The sequence below is a fragment of the Anoplopoma fimbria genome, chromosome 16 (assembly GCF_027596085.1).
Source record: "Anoplopoma fimbria isolate UVic2021 breed Golden Eagle Sablefish chromosome 16, Afim_UVic_2022, whole genome shotgun sequence".
NCBI lineage: Eukaryota > Metazoa > Chordata > Actinopteri > Perciformes > Anoplopomatidae > Anoplopoma > Anoplopoma fimbria.
Window position 1 is genome coordinate 10155830 of NC_072464.1, and position 17229 is coordinate 10173058.

At 38.1% G+C, this 17229-nt stretch overlaps 1 protein-coding gene across 1 annotated transcript; it reads left to right on the top strand.

The window, feature by feature from the left end:
• Positions 1 to 983: 983 nt before the first annotated feature.
• Positions 984 to 17189, top strand: ankrd10b (ankyrin repeat domain 10b). Its single transcript, XM_054615306.1, has 6 exons — positions 984 to 1351; positions 2285 to 2437; positions 3570 to 3661; positions 12629 to 12894; positions 13606 to 13713; positions 15933 to 17189. The coding sequence occupies exons 1-6, from the start codon at positions 1154 to 1156 to the stop codon at positions 16148 to 16150; spliced, it is 1035 nt and encodes a 344-aa protein (XP_054471281.1). The 5' UTR covers positions 984 to 1153; the 3' UTR covers positions 16151 to 17189.
• The last annotated feature ends 40 nt before the right edge of the window (positions 17190 to 17229 follow it).

The following is a 17229-nucleotide window of genomic DNA, read 5'->3' on the forward strand; positions in this document are numbered from 1 at the left end:
TACCAAAACAGTTTATCCTGTACTGTTGATAGATTTGTGTGAAAATAAACCTAATTTAAATAAGTAATACAAATGCGTATTACATTTAAAAAGTACATATTCTGTATAACCCTGTCTACACTGGCCAGAGCCTGCATGTGGTTGTCCATTTCTTGTTCTATACTTCCATCTGGTGGTGCTAATAAGAAACATAACACTTTTAAACCTTTAGTCCTCAATTTCCTTTAGAGTTAAGTTTTTGTAATTTGGAACCAAAAATGAAAACTAATTAAGAGTGCATATGGACAAGAGGAACAATTAAAGTAACCAACAGTGCTTTCAATGCTCAATATGTGCATGCGATCATTTAAACATTTGAAAAGAGATGTGAAGCTTATTATGTCAGCACATTTCAGTATTTCACTATTCAGTAACAAATATTACATTTAAAAAAGCATCGACCAGTTGACACAGATAAGGCCTGGAGCTTTAAGAGCCACTGGACTTCTGGGGCCTGATCTTCCTGGTTGGAAAACAAAACAAGTTTTATGTCAGTTTATCTTTGATGTTCTTCTGCCCCCTGGTGGTCAAAATACGAACGCATATTCTAGTCAAACAAACACACACACACACACACACACACACACACACACACACACACACACACACACACACACACACACACACACACACACACACACACACACACACACACACACACACACACACACACACACACACACACACACACACACACACACACACACACACACACACACACACACACACACACACAGAGAGAGAGAGAGAGAGCGAGAGAAGTCTACTCCCGTCCAGCGGGTGGCGACACGGCTCCTAGTAACACAAGAGGGAGAAGAAGAAGAAGAAGAAGAAGAAGAAGAAGAAGAAGAGAACTCCAATGTGAAATGTGAACTGGAACGTGAAATCCAGTCCGCAGTTTACGTTCCACCCGCGTTTCTCAAGTTTCACCCGACGCGTGCTCTGCGCTGCCTGCTGAGAGCTTTGTGTTGTCAGGCAGAAACACACACAGCCAGAGTGGCGCGTGTCGGGAATCACAGGCATCATCAGCGAGAATAACTAAACAATAGAGAGCCGTTGTTGTTGTTGTTGTCTATATTAAAGTATTTAGGTGTTACTCAGCAGCTTCGCTACAATGTCGGTGGGTTTGGAGTCTGGGTTCTCGAGCGAGGAGGTGCTGAACAGCCGCTTCCCTCTCCATCGGGCGTGCAGGGATGGAGACGTCGGTGCCTTGTGCTCCCTCCTTCAGTGCGTCTCCAGCCCGGCTGACCTCGCGGTGGAGGACACCTTCTACGGCTGGACGCCCGTACACTGGGCCGCTCATTTCGGAAAGGTAGCGCCGACGCTCAGCTGGCCGTTTAGCGGACAAGATTTCCTTAAACGGAACATTTTTTTTTTTTTTTTTTTTTTTTTGTTGGGTGGTCAGAAAGAAGCGGCAACAGCCTCCGACATTACGATCCTCTCCTCGACCATTTCCTCCTGCTGCCCTGACGTAGTTAACCGTTGAAGCCCGCGGAGGAGACTCTGAGAGCGGCCGTCGTTAACTGGTGGCAGACAATGGACCGTAAACGTTGATGCCGTTCTCTTATCTGACGGACAATTATTTTACTGTACAATTATACATTATACATTCTAGGTAGAATAACGCTCTCAGTATAGTTAAGTCATGTTAATGTTCGGCGATAAAATTAAAAATTTAAAAAAAAAAGCTTACGTCGAGCGGGAACCATTTTAACAGCCGTTAGATGAGCCGTTGACAAAGGAACGTTAGGGAAACGTTGGTTAACTGACGAAAATGAATTTAACCGTTACTGACGTTAATACACACTTAACGTTGAATCGGTTAAAACTACATGACATGTGAGCACAACACTATCAATGGAAAGTAAACTTATTAAAATATTGTCTAAATCTTTTTGAAGTTATTTTTAAAACATGTTTACGGTAACTGACTCGATTCTAACGAAGTGGCCTCATTAATAAATAAACAATAGCCATGCTCGGGATTGTTTTACTCACTAACGTACTCCTTGGGAGGGTTGGGCCAACAGTTTGAACAGAAATTGAATGCATGCCAACAGCTATGTAGACTCAGGCCAGGCCAGGTGATAGTGTTGCATATTTGCCTCTAACCAGGTTATTTGCTACACTTGTCTATACCTGCCCAATGTCTTCCTGGAAAGCAAGCAAGCAAGGAATGAATGAACTACTGCACCTACTTTATTATCCGTCTGACTTTCCATGCTCTGCCCTTGTGTCTCCACAGCTGGAGTGTGTGATGCGTCTGGTTCAGGTGGGCTGTGGGGTGAATGCGGTGACCTCCAGGTTTGCACAGACGCCCATTCACATTGCTGCATTTGGGGGCCACCCTGAGTGCTTGTTATGGCTACTCCAAGCTGGTGCAGATATTAACAGACAGGTACGACATCAGATGCACACCAAACACACGTCCGCATTCTGTACACCGGGGGAATGTATCTGTTCACTTTGGCACTTTGAAAATCGCCCAAGTTGTCAAGCAAGTTTACCAGAACTTTGACATTTCCTGGAGAGATGCAATTAAACATGATTTTTTTTTTTTACAAAGTATACTGACAATGCTACAAGCAAAGCAGCACATTAAAAAGAGACTGTAGACTATATGAGACTCGACATTTAACAACAAATTACTTTTACGTAACAAATAAAACTCCTCAAATGTATTCTGGCTGGAGGTACACATGTGTGAGAGGTTGAACTCAGACTGATCCCATCAAGAAAGGATCACTCTAAAGTGGGGTCATGACCCTTGGAGTCTACTGATGCTACTTATCCCTGGAGCGGATGTATATTTACTTGATGGTTATCACATTTTCAGAGAATGTATTTGTTCTCAGACCATCATGTGTTTTACTCGTCACTCGTTATTTTTAGTCTGCTTCCTCTCCCATGTATTTTCATGCAGACTCCTGTACCAGGGGTATATTTTAAGCTCAGCTGCACTGCTGGGAGATAGAAGATTAGTAGGTCACGATTACATAACAGGTTGTCGTCGTCATGAATCCCATTTCTTTCAATTGGCTTTGAATTTGACCAGCATATGTTGAGATTTACACCTAGGGAAACTACAATTTGTGACCTTACCTCTTATATTCCTAATATTTCAAAATCCCTCCCATCTGTCCGACATTACATTGTGGTTCAAAAAAGCCTTCTGGTGTATGTTTATTCTCTCTCTCTCTCTCTCTCTCTCTCTCTCTCTCTCTCTCCCCCCCGCCCCCCTCTCTCCTCTCCCTCTCTCCCTCCCTCCCCTCGGCACTCCTACTAATGTGTGTGGGCGGTGGTGTAGTCTGGTTAAAAAGGTCAGGCTCTGCCCTGCAGAGTTACGCCCTGTTACACCTCTCTGTTTTTTTTAAAGGCAGTAAGGGAGGGTTATATTTGATAGAAACATACTCACACAAACATAATCGGGTAATGAATCTAAAAACAGTGTTTGGCTCCGACCACTGTTCTTGTGCACAATACAGTCATGTTTCTTTTATGTGCAACTGCTGTCTTTTGTCATCGCCCAGGACTATGTGGGCGAGTCGCCCATCCACAAGGCTGCTCGTGCGGGCAGTCTGGAGTGCATCAACGCTCTCTTGATTCAGGGAGCGAAAGCTGAGTAAGTCCTGTAATCGGATCTGTGTCTTCATTTCTTTTCTTCTGTACTATCTAACATCTCAGTTACACCTTTGCAAGGGATCGCCACCAAACTCAAATCCTACCAGTGATGACATTTAAATGCTAGATTTCAATGCAGAGGATCTGCAAATTACCTTTACAGGTCTGACATTAGATTAAACAAGTTATCAATTTGTGATACATGCAAATAAAATAACCTGAAACTCTACATTTGGATACTTTAGCTGTGCTACACACACACACACACACAGCCAGAAGGAAGCTGCACTATTAAATACTAGCTTCATTCTAATTTACTTGAGACTGTTCAGTATGCATAACTGTAAACAGTGCTGGGCATATTTTTTTAAATATCAACATAACTTTCAAGAGAAGTGAAGACTTAGTCTTTTAAAGATCTTTACAACAAAGCACCACCTTGTCCTGTTATTGTGTGTTCAATTCAGGTGTTTAATTTTTACACCAAAGAATTGTTTCTTCCTCCAGTGGGTTTTAGTTAATGAATGTATGCATCTTATTAAATAGCTGGGAATTGTAATTTAAGATTAGACTTTTAGTTAGCTTGCAATTTTAATTTTGTTGCAGAATGCTAAAGTTTACGTGACAAAATGAGGATAATTCTTTAACCAGTCCAGCTTAAGATTTTAGAATATCAGCAGAGTTGGTGGTGCTCCCTTGAAAACGTTACATATTTTGTTATTCCTTGAAATTGTTGTTTATCATTGCAACAATTCACATTAAGTTGACCTCTATGTAATAATATTGGCAAAGACATATTGGGTTCCTAGGAATTAAGTACCTTTCATTAATTTTCAATAGACACTTTGATATTATATTTGTGATTTCAGGAATAGTTAAATTTAATAAAATGTGATAATTAACTCGGCGCAGTGACTTTTGATATTAGGTATCACTTTTGTAAATCCAGCAAAATTATTAAGCGTACAAGAGGACAACTTAATGTAAAGGTTGATAAACTGTCTTAATATAGTAGGCCATATTGCATGATCTTTGTTAAATCTAGAGTGTGATTTTCTTTTAATATTTGTTTTGGTTAGTGTCTTATATGCAGCTTGACTGGATAACCAAATGCACATTACCTCTTTTTCTTAAACCCTCTTACTGTTTGTATGAAAAGGCTATGATTCTGTTGCATAGAATGAAAATGCATAAATCATACATAATTGGTTACAATCTTTACATTTTAGGAAACTGCAAAAAAAACTGGAAGTACAGGTGTTATTTGCTATAAAGAAGCTCTTGGTATTGACAAGGTAAACAAAAATACATAAACTAGATTATAAAGACAATACATTTGCATTAAGGAAGTGGATATATCATCACCATAAATGTAATGCCTAGCCACACCTTTTTAGGTAGCCGAGCCTTGTGTGCTTTTTATTTATAGAATACATTGTTATTGTTTGTTGCATATTGACACATGAGCAAAAGAGACAACACCCATCTCTTGTTTCTTAAATTCAGATATTGTAAGACCTGTAGGGAGACAAACAATCACAAATGATTGTGTTACTCTTGTGTCGCCTTGCACGTCTCAACTCATAGTCTCAACTGATAGTTATAATGTCCCAAGGTCAGGTACAGTCAACTCAATGCAATTTTAATTTACTTACTGCATTTTTTTTATTCAAGTATACAAACATTACTTTTTGAGCTGCTTATTACTCATAATTGTTCATAGTTTAACAAATAGTCTGTTTTGTTTGACTAGAGTAACTATATAATAACGTATTCTAGGAAGCTGACATTGAATGTTTCAGCATATTTAAATGAAAGATTCCTAATTAAATGAGCCATTTTGTCTTTCTCAGCCCACCTATTGTTTTACTTGCAGTTTCATTCTCTGCAACAAGCTTTATGCCTTTTTTTCTGATGATTGACTCTAGAAACTCAAACCAACCAGGGGTTTTACAAAAAATGTGATCTTTTATATCTGAGTTCAGCAAATGATGATGATGATTAATAATACATTCCATTGTGAATTTTGACTCTACATGTTAGGCACTTGTTAGAATGAGGATGATCATTGAATGAATGTCCAGTTATCTCTGGTTCCAATAACAAAAGCAAACAATGCTAACATGAAACACGCATGTGTAACCTTGTTTTGTTACATACCCTGTTTCATAAGAACACCAAGAAGAAATGAATGAACTGGTATTTGTCATAAATATTCATACAGGTTAGTTGATCCTGACAGCTGAGGCACGTTGATTTTGTCAGTCAGACTGTTAACCAAGGTGATTTAATTTATATACATTAGTTGAACCTTAATTTTCCTTGAAACTCCTGGTTGATTTGTCCGTTTCAACAAATTAAAGCCAATGTGTTCATGTAGGCATATATAATAAATGCCTCAGTTCTTATTGAGGTCTTGTAATGTGCATTTGGTTATCAGCTGACAAATAATATTTATGATGAAAATGTTGAGTGAATTTTTTTTTTCCCCCTCCTACAGATTTCAGATAATGCATTTAGTTCAGTTTATTATCAGGTCATTTTTTTTTTTTGATTTTATAACCCAGAAATGTATAAAGGCACAACTGGGAGGGAAACTAAGAGGCACACTGGGTGGGAATGAGGCTCATGACAAAATCTCTTTAGACTAACTTCAAAATAAGTTGTTGTCAAATGTTGTTACCAATAAAGTTAAAATGTCTCACTTATATTTTCTTACTAATAATGTGAATAAGGGGTCTAACTTAACACAAAAAAGATTAATTCAAGCCAAACAAAAGTTGAATGCTAAATAGTACTGAAACAAAAAACTGATAATATTTCAATTAAAATAGAAATGAAAATGTCCGTTTGGATTGATAACATGTTATTACTTGAATGTCATACATGTGTCTTTAGGCATGGTAAGAAATACTATGGAATATCATTTTATGAAGACTTTATGTACAAATTGTACACACACCATGCTCTCAACCTTCTTTCTCAAGATCTCTTGTCAGTTTGCTGGCCATACGTTTCATCGAAGAAAAATGCCTCCACGTTAGACTATAAACTAACTCCACCACTCCACGGTTGTATGACTTCAACATCCACATCACTAAGCTGAAAGCAGACCAGGGATTGCTGTGATGATGTTTAGTTGTCAGATTTAGTCACCTGTTTGCAATGGCATTTTTTTTAAGACCCGTAAAAGCTTCAAAATTCCCAAAAGGACCATTGACAGACGTATTTATGTAGTAGAACAAAAAGTTTAAATCTCTAAAGTTATGTTATCCACAAACCTTATTTCAGGCATCTAACAAAAAAAATAAAAAAGAGGATCCATTAAAAAAACAAAAAACTGACAGTAAGTGCAAAAATGCTAAACCATTTCCGCATTTAAGGACTATTTCCTTTATTACATGCATATCTATAGCCTCCATGCATCTCTCAATATGGAGACGGCTGATAACAGCACTATTATGCATAACAATTGCAACGGGGGAAACCCTAGTAGAGAGACTCACGTAAACTAAAATGCTTGTACAGCAGATAGAGCTTTGTAAACAAAGCACAGAGAAGCTCTGATTACAACACACACACACAGGGAGAGCGACTTCATTCTCTTCTTAGGTAGCCCATTACTCCACTATATCTTTCCAATGCAATTAGTTGTTTGCTGCTATATAGATGGTCTGAGTCCCGTAAATAGAACCTAGTAATAGAGTCTGTTTCTCCAGTGTTTCAGTATATAAACTCCAGTGAAGTACTACCATTTGTAGTTCTTGATCCATTGCGTGGAGTTTAACAATTTCTTTATTGAAACTCACATAGCCATCCATAAAACACTTGCGTCGTTTAAATTTAAAATCAAAACAAAAAAACCCCTCAAAATATAACCTTCAACAGTGACTCTACTATACGTGTTGCTTTACACAAATATAATTCTCTGCATCACATTAAAAGTTGGGACACTGAACTTTGTGTCAGTAACATTTGAATCCTTGCTATTATCACATCATTTTTCTTGCTGAAAAACGGCTTGAGTTATTTTTGTGAAGAGCCGTCGTCTTCTGATCAAATACTTTGCATCACCTCACATCTGCTGTTGCTCTAGAATCCACCTCAGAGACTACAACCGGCCAGCTGGCCCTCTGGTCCGTGCCTTCTTGGGAGGAGACAATTATCCTGTCTATACACCTAAACTGCATGGGCACAATATGTTTTACAACACTTTGCAGCTGTTACTTTTCCTATTTTTCTTTGCACTGGCATAGTCAGCCTTTTGCTATGGAAGAAGAAAAGAAGAAGGGGGGGGGGTTCACAGAAGAAACATCTCTTAATGGATCCATCTCTGATTCATTAGGCAGAAATGCATATCAGAGAGCTCCCTCACCATCTGCTCCCACCACTGACACTCAGTTTGCTAAATGGCTGCTGTGGAGGGCTGACTGTGGTTCCAAGCGCCATGAAAATTCGATGCTTCAGATGTTCACTAATCGCCCAGCAGCACCCGATGGCTGACTTTGGTTTTGAGTCAGGGGCCAGATACCTCAGTCTGGTGTATTATAAAATATTTGGACACACTTTATCGTCCAAAATATGAACTGAAGCTTGCACCCTCAAAGGCTTTCATTCCTTTTCATGAAATGTTGGCTACAAAGAACTAAATATGAGATCAACTGGAACTTGGGGTTTTTAATATACCATTAGTATCATAGTTGGGTTCATTTTCCTGTTCCCTAAAGCCAACTTACCCATGTCCTTTGAAATAATACCCCTATTCATATTTACTCAGGGACATTTCCTTGCACATGCCTGCTCTGGAGAGTCCTGGATCCGGTCGAAGGGATACATGTGTTTGAATGAGAGAAGAGGAAAGTGCGCTCATCCTTGCACGATGCTTATTTTGTCTTCACAAAGTGAGAAGAATTTTCCATTGTGCTACATCTGAATTGTTTTATTTCGGTATGACCGGAACAGTCTTTTGCTCTTACCCGGCCTTGAAGAAACTGGTCTCATTTGCCCAATTTGCTTCTCGACTCTCCATTAACATTCAAATTAGACAAAATACTTGTGTTAAAACCAATGTTCTCAGCCCTTGTGTCTTAATTAAAGACCTAACAAAAAACTTTACATGGATAAACGTTTTCTTAAACAAAACACTAGGAATATAATGATAAACAAAATTAGCTTAACTCAACCCTTAAAACAGAGAAAAGAAGTAACCTTTTTCTAATTTCTAAAAAGTGTCATCATTAAAAACAGGTTATTTACTATTTGTCATGAGCCTCAAAGAGGTAAGGTGGTCCATTAGCAAGCTAGCAGCAGATAGGAATGTGTTTCGAGGTTGCCAGTGATGAGATTAATGCAGTGACAGAAAAGCGTAGAGCAGCTGAGTTAGATGGGTTAGATTTGCATACCATCATGTACTGAACTGTGTAATGCTAACAATCATCCTGTTGCAATGGTTATTCACTGTCATTTCACTGTATCAAATATTTTACTTCATACACAGAAATGTTTTCTTTTGTATGTCACAGTATTAACCCTATACAATATCATAGTCTGTTTTGACATCTGATCTTTGTCACCTTTTCCTTTATGAAAGTGACAAGTTTTCAAAAAAGTTTTCTATACTGAAACAGAACCGTACGTCTTAATGTTTTGCAGCCATTGAATTGGAAATGACTTGGTTTTTTCAAGTAATCCTAGAAAGGGGAAGAATAGACACTGCTGAGTCTGCCCCGTTCCCTGGGATAGCCGCACTGTTGTGGCATTGAGTGTTCTCACTATCGCTTCCTATCTACACACTGGCAAACTGTTGAGGTATTTCTTGCGGTGATTGGTTTTAATGCTAGGTTTTTATGAATCAAAACATAAGTTTTAGACCTGCATGCTTTGCTTATTATCCATGATTGTTCCTGTATCTAGACTTTTTGTTATTATTTTATGATTTTGTTTTTTATTTTGTGAACTAACCATAGGAGCCCTTAATATGGACAGGTTTAATCACGTGAGTCCCATGTCAACATGTAGCATGATAATAGGTTGCCTCTGGAAGGTTAGACGATAGTTAGAGAAGACACATATTGAGTGCTTAGGACGGGAAAGCAAAGCATACCAGGCATTTACAAAGAATTAACGCTTCCTTTTTAAATTTCCATACCAAACCAGGGCTAATACGTACTCTGTTATCCATTTTTTGGATCAGTGCTGACTGTAGATGTCAGGTCTCACTAAAGGAATGTTGTGAGTAACAGGGATTTCTTTAGGAAAGAAAATAGTTTATTTTAATTTCCATCTGATTTAAGGAGAATCTGAGTGCTCAAATCAGAGTTTACTGGTTGCCCAGCTTGTCTTTTTCTGGATCCAAAACATAAACTATGTTGTAACATCTGTTAAAAGGCTACAGCACTTGAAACCCTCCTTGCTTTATTTTTTTATCCAACTTTTAAACAAGTCTGGAATAAGCAAAATATGTCTCTATGAGTGCTTTTTCGGTGATCTTATCTCCCTAAAATCCTAAAATGATGGGTAGATTTAACAGTCACCCGCCGTATCAATTTCTTTTACGCTTTAAAAAAAAAAACGAAAAAGCCAGAGTTGTGGAGATGGGAAGGTTTGATGGGATTTCAGCAAACATTTGGCTCCGGAGGCTGCAGACTAAAGCACTGGACTTCCTCTGGACAAGTATTACAAGTACTTTGTGAAGGAGCATTTAACAAGGAAAGAATTACAATAAATGTAATTTACAGTATCTGACTATTGCTTAAAGGACACAATAATGCTGTGAATTCCTTAAAGTTTACTTTGCTTAAATTAATTCATTTGAGCCTTTTGTCCATACTGGTTTGCTCAGTTAACTTTTTTTGTATAAGACATTTTTTTTATCGTACCTAGTTGACTTTAAAAAAAAAAAAAAAAAAAAAAAGTTTGAAATGTTTGACATTTAGAAAAATATTTCTTTGAGTGAGACCAATCCATCTACCTTACTATAACATGATTTCTGTCATAAATTTAATATTTTGGAATAATCCTTTGGAAGCGTTAATTTTGAAGGGGACGGGTAATGTGCAACAAGTTATTGTGTGATTTTCATTTTTTTCATGTTTTTTTCAATCTTAAATTCTTTATCAAATGTTTGTTATGTGCACTAGCTCTTGTAATGTTTCTTTTTTGCACAACTGTTTAGATAAATATGCAGAGAGAACAAATTTTAAACAAAATGAATGGCCAAACAGTAACTGCGTACTTTAAATTTCATTCATTGTGTGGAAGTCAATATCACTTTGTTTTCAGTTAACAGTAAATAGTTATAAACAGTGTTTATAGTAGTATTGTTTAATCATATAGGTCATAAAGCAGCCACTAAGTATGCCAATTTTTTCTTTAGTAAAAATAGATGTGACCCATTCTCTTCTACAAGGATATGTATATGAAACACACTGCAGATGGTAAAGTTTTCATTGTTTCTGTCACATTTTTAATAGTAAATATAAGCTTGGATGTGGGCCAGAGTCCCTCTTCCTTGACAAAGACATGACTGGTTGCTTAGAGAACTCATTTTGCAGTTCGCTGACATTTAGACACAGAACAAGTGCAGCATTGTTGTGTCATTGGCCATCGGAGAGCAGAGAGAGATTCTCATCATTAAGCTAAAAGGCCTCTTTTGGTTGGAGGAAGACTGGCAGACATTCTCATCAGCAGGAGAACATTTAAAGCGTTGTATCTGGAATTTTTTTTGCCAGATACAACACAACACACTGCTTAACATAACACACTGATAAACATAGTTTATCCTTAATTCAATGAGTACTACCTTTTTAAATTGATAAGACTGATGAGGTTTTATTTTCCAGTGATATTGCTTCCATACAAGTGCAAGTCCGAAAATTGAAAACCTATGAAACAACACTGTTTGCTCATTCATTATTGAACTCAGAAAATCTTCTTAGTCCTGCTGCTCCTGGATATGATTAACACAACTGTATGCAATGCAAAGACTCTTATTTGAGTAATGAATGGTGGTACAAATGCCTCCAGAGTAGTAAAGTTCTTCCTCTTATTTGTCATTCTCTTGTTCATCTGTCTTGAAACGCAATGAAGACTACAGCATCACCTTCCCAAGAGAGGATTCCTGAATTTCTAATGGCAGGTTGTAGTTTGTCCTTGTTTGATTATCCCTCTTAGCCACTTATTCTGTGGCGTTTCCTCTGAAGATACAACTTACATACTGACTTCCTTTGGATGGTCACACTTCTACTTGTCTTGGAAGAACTCTACAATCTTGCCTTGCCAGTCTCTGTCATCACTTTTGTTTTCCGGACTACAGCTTATTTTCGCCACTCTTGGTTTACATTTTGCATCTTACATTTGGGACGTGGCTACATCCTTTGTTGGAATCCGGATGCGGCTTTTCAGAAATCCTTGAGCAGTATCACCGGTGGAAAATGTAAGAAGACGGAGGCCATTCTCCCTTTTGCAAAACTCCTCCTTGATGTTGCATTTCTCCTGCAGAAGACATGAAGCTCTTATCATCACCTACAAAAATTCTCCTTTGGATTCGACTATTATTTGATATAAACATCTCAGTCATCCTGACCCATTTGTCGGATTATTTCAGGTTTTCATCAGAATAAACAGGTGCATACCTACAGTTGTCTTAATCATGTCCTTAAGCAGCAGACATGTTTCCCTTATTATTTGGAAACTTTGTCAAGATTTTAGTTTTATGGAAGATGCCAATGATCCAAACGGATCAGTCGTCATCTCATGAGGATGACGAATATGATGTGAGGGGGTAGAGCAGCACAGGTTATTTCTATACATCTGTGTGTCTGTCTGTTTGTGTGTGTGTGTGAATACTTGCATAATGAGTCTGTATGTGTGTGCGCGAGCTTGAGTGTGTCTTATTTTGTTTGTGTTTTATTTGTGTAAATCGATCGTACACTGAGTGTCCCTAACACTCATCCTTCTCGTTGTGCAGTATGAGGAATGCCAGTGGGCTGACTGCTGCTGACCTGGCCCACGCCCAGGGATTCCAGGAGTGCGCAGAGATTCTCTCCAATGCCCAGAATTTCCAACAAAACATGGCCCAGTCCCATAACGGGACTTTTCTGAATGGCACAATCCAGAACGGGGGCCACGCTCGTCCCATCATCCAGGGACGCAGCTTCTCCAATGGCGTGCCCAACAGAAAGAGGTCGTTTGATGGCATGGAAGCAAACCCAGGGAAGAAGGCTAGACCTAGCGGTAGGTCACTAAGCTCATCGTATCTGTGTTTGGTTACATTTAGATTTACATTTTTTCCTGTGTCTTTGAAAGGAAAAACCGCATCAGCATGCTCCAGCTAGAACATTTACAGTAATGAATGTAAAGAATGCTGCACATGCCGTCTTGATGGACAAAAGCACCAAACATGACACCATTTTTGAGCACAGACAAGACTGCCCCATGTAGGATCCTGTTCCCTAATTGTAGACTTTAAAACCTCTTGGCCTGTACTTACTACCCTCCACTATTCACGGCAGATGAGCTATTTATTTTAGCATCAGACATCACCTGTAGGTGGATTTCTGTTATAAAACAGCTATTCATTTGCAGTGTTGTAAGGTTGTGTTACAGGAAAAATGGGGCTTCTTTTAACAAATTCTTGTCTGAAATTGCTGCAATAATGTGGGCTTGATGTTCAGAACCATAATTACTTAAAAGTGCATTACAGGAAACTTGGAAAAGGGCTTCTTGACGAATTGGAGCTTTGACTGTAAATAATTAAAATTCAAATATGTAAATTTGTATTCAAAAAAATCCAGTATAGTGTTAATTCTATAGCGGCACTGTTTTCTAAATGAATGCAGGAGCAGCATGAGAGTCAGATGGGGCCTTTCATCATGGCCTAATGTTTCTGTCACGTTTAAAAATGAAGTTCCTAGCTTTATGTGTGTATGCATCTTATTCTCTTAGGTCTGGGCTTGCCACCAGAACTGCTTAATGGGAATGGGCCACTGGGTGGAGCTGGAGGGGCCCAGGTGGAAAGCATGAACATGGAGTTGGCAGCGACTGTAACTTCAGGTGGGCCAGGACCCTTTGCATTTGGGCTGAATGGGTTTGCACCACCACAAGGGCCGGGGCTCATGGATCATTGTGAGGACCAGGGGGGGCAGGGCAGGTCCAGCTCTGCAGCTAAAGAGCTGGAGGTCATCACTGTGGCATCAATGCAGACCCCGTGTCGATGCACCAACTCTTATGCCTACCTGTAGAGGGCTTGAGTGTGTGGCCACATGCTAATGTTACACTTTTGTGCAGTATATCTTTTTAGTATCGTCTGGCTATGTTTTTTTGCATAACACACGCATTAAGGAGTAAACTTGTTTTGATTTTGTGGTAAGCTAAAATTTGAAAGATGTATAGCCGTATGTGTGCTGTGTTTTCTACTTTTCCATGTACCTAATTCTACTCGGATGGATAAAAATATTGAGATTTCTTTGTTATGCAGTTATATTTAATGCATCTGTCCAGATATATACAGATTATTGTTGTAATTGTTTTATTGTGTAGATTCATGATAGAAGGATGAGTTTTGTTTTGCACAATTATACAGCAGCATCCCAGATAACGCAAACTTATTGGCATCCCCTTGACACGTGCAAATGCAGGTCATATTGGCATAAGGGAAGAAAAATAAGTCATGGTCGTCAATATTGTGTGTCAAATTGTGCATTGTTACATAATAGCAAAAGGGTGAACTTCATTGGTCATGAAGATGTTTCTGTTGTGCTTGGAACATCTGTGAATTTCTCTTTCTTTACATTTCTATCAGAGAATTGAGTACACTCGTAAGATTGAATATCTTAATATTGATCGGATGGATCCTTTAGTAACATGTTTCCCCCAAGTTGAGTTTATTAAATTCAATTGAGTATACTTTGGTTTTAAATGATGCTCGATTGGCAATGACATTTATATAAAAACGAGTGCCTAAGCACTCTTTAATATACACAGAGGAAATGGTCCTCTGACGTTAACGGTTACCACACATTTATGATGCTGTTTTGTATTTAATACTTGCCTAATGCCAAAGCATATCCCAACATGAATGTAGCTTGTAAAGTATAAACGATTTACGGTGCAGCTTTTTTTGTGTTTTGTAGGTGTCATGTACTAAGACATAGTGGTCCATGGGCTTGAGATTTGCATATTCCTTTTTTTTCTTTGTGCTTATTTGATTCTCAAATATGGTGAATGTTTACTGTAAGCAAAGGGTTTGTTAGGCAACTAGAAGCGCTTGCAGATCAGTAGGTTATGATAATACCCCGTCTGATTTGGAAATTGGTAATTGGCCATTTTACAATCAGTAGTTAAACAGTACTGCTCAAGAAAATTTGCATGGATTCGCAAAAGGCCTTATTTCTCGAGCTGTATTGAAGAGTTAAGCAGTAACTTAATGTACTTTATTCAAATTTTATAGATACCGGTAACAGAAATTCTGTATTCTTTCTGTATTTTGTAGTACTATTTCATGTTAATTGGTTTCTGTTTACTTTGTCCTACATGGCAGAAAGTTTGAGTGTATATTCATTCAATTTGGAACTTCCAATGCTTAGTACTGAGCAGGTTTAGCTTTGTACTTGATTGTGTGAAGTCATTAAATGTTGATTAATTTTATACATGTGACTGGTGGACTTTTGTTTTCTTGATGTGTTCTCATGCATCTGTCAAGTCCTGTTCTTATGGTATTTTTGCTCTCCTGTAAAACATGAAAAAGGTGGAATATATATAAATATATATAATGAAAACTAATTGCACTAGACTAAACTTTAAATCACTTCTGCTTGTTATGTTGGGTTTTGGATTATGGCATGCCAACACGTCTGAAAGACTTAAGGTTTACTTCACTTGATGCAGGAGCTTAAATACCCCTGTGGAGAAAGAACTAGGTCACTGTGTCATACAGCAGTAACTGTATGTCAAAGCTACCACGGATCAGGATGTGACCTATTTAAGACAGTAGGTCAAAACTTATGAGTTTACATAAGCCTCTTGAATGTTCATTGCAATTTATTGATCAACTTTTTGTGTGAGCAAAAGATACGTTTTTCTAGTGTGTTGAAATGTAGTCCCATAATGGCTTCTTAACTTATTTGTAGTTGGCAGCTCATAACGAGTCCCCTTTTAATAGTTGTGCAAAACAAAATTAGTCCAGTGTTTTTGGTTTTTTTGTCTATATTTATAGAAAAAGGAATATTGTATCAAAGTAATATATGCCCTTTGACTATTTTTCTCATTTTCAGTGGCAGGTGAGGATTTTTCCTCAAATGGTCACAATCAACCCGAACCATTTGAGTGTTACCCATCAGCAGAAATCCAACAAGGCCAACTCGTTTACAGTGACTATTCTGAGAACAACAGCAATGCCGGCAGCCAGGTTGAGCACCAGAAGTCTGTGAAAGCAGAGCAGTTTTATGACCATGCCTTCTTCACCACCATGCTTCTTTACCATGGATCCTAAAGCACAGAGGAACTCATTAACAGGCTGTCCTTTTTGCCTGAATGTCATATAAGCCTAAACCAGCATTAATTTGCCTTAAAGCCATTGAGTGGTCCAGTTTTTCATTGAAATTATATGTTTTTGCTTTTGTAAAAGGCAGGCCTGTCGTGGATTAATCGAAATGTGTAACTGATTGTTTATTAAGAAGTATTTCTTTGTTTGTGTTGTTAAAGAGAAAGTGTTTGTGTAGCTTATTATTAAAGTTTGATTAAGCTGTATATAGATATTATTATATTCCTTTATGCTATGGTCTGTTATATGCTAAACTAAGTATCTGCATTGAACCTCTGCCAATATTTACATTTAATTTCTGTCATCTAGAAGTGGGGTAATCCCTGCTTCTTAGTTTTAATAAAAACAATCTAAGTACAACCCATGCTACTCATTAAGAATTAAAACCGTTTTGCAAAAGTTAAAGTTTGATTCAGATTATTTCTGGACAGCAGTATAGACAACATGAAATAAATCCATAACCTTGATTAGATGCCATGTTAAGCAATAATGAATTATCTGTATAGAAATTGTGGTATTTAGGAATGTCCAATTCCAAAACTTAAAACTTCCTCCTTGGGATCCTCCTTATTACTGCAGACAGCCAAAGCTTTTTTGTTGGTGTTAATGTGTATTCATGATCCAACTGCATTAATCAAAGTGTTTGTTGGCCCCTTTAATCCAGAATACAGGTCTAAGATACTGCTATCCTACTTTGGCCCATGTAGAGGCTCAGCTGTGGTGCTGTTCTCTTCTAACAGTCATCTGTCACTAGGGGCGACCTTCGTCATAGCAGCGCTGCACAAACACCACGTCACTGTGAACGCGCCCCTTGGGAGACAACACCCTCAATGCGAATGGGGGTGACAAATAAATAATGTTAAATAAAACAACGTGATAAATAAATGTATTTCACCCATATACAACAGAATGTACATCTAAATGTATTGTTTTCCTGAGAGGCACCGGATACCTTTCCTGATTTTGCTATGTAATAAAAGTTGTCCAACCCGGCACTCGGAATAGTCCCCCCTCTTTGCATAAAGTGG

What these genes read in the sequence shown, in the direction of transcription:
- ankrd10b (XM_054615306.1), top strand. Translation starts at nt 1,154, where the DNA reads ATGTCGGTGGGTTTGGAGTCTGGGTTCTCGAGCGAGGAGGTGCTGAAC. An exon ending in ATTCAGGGAGCGAAAGCTGA is followed by an intron (nt 3,662 to 12,628) that starts GTAAGTCCTGTA and finishes CTCGTTGTGCAG; the next exon opens with TATGAGGAATGCCAGTGGGC. An exon ending in GAAGAAGGCTAGACCTAGCG is followed by an intron (nt 12,895 to 13,605) that starts GTAGGTCACTAA and finishes TTATTCTCTTAG; the next exon opens with GTCTGGGCTTGCCACCAGAA.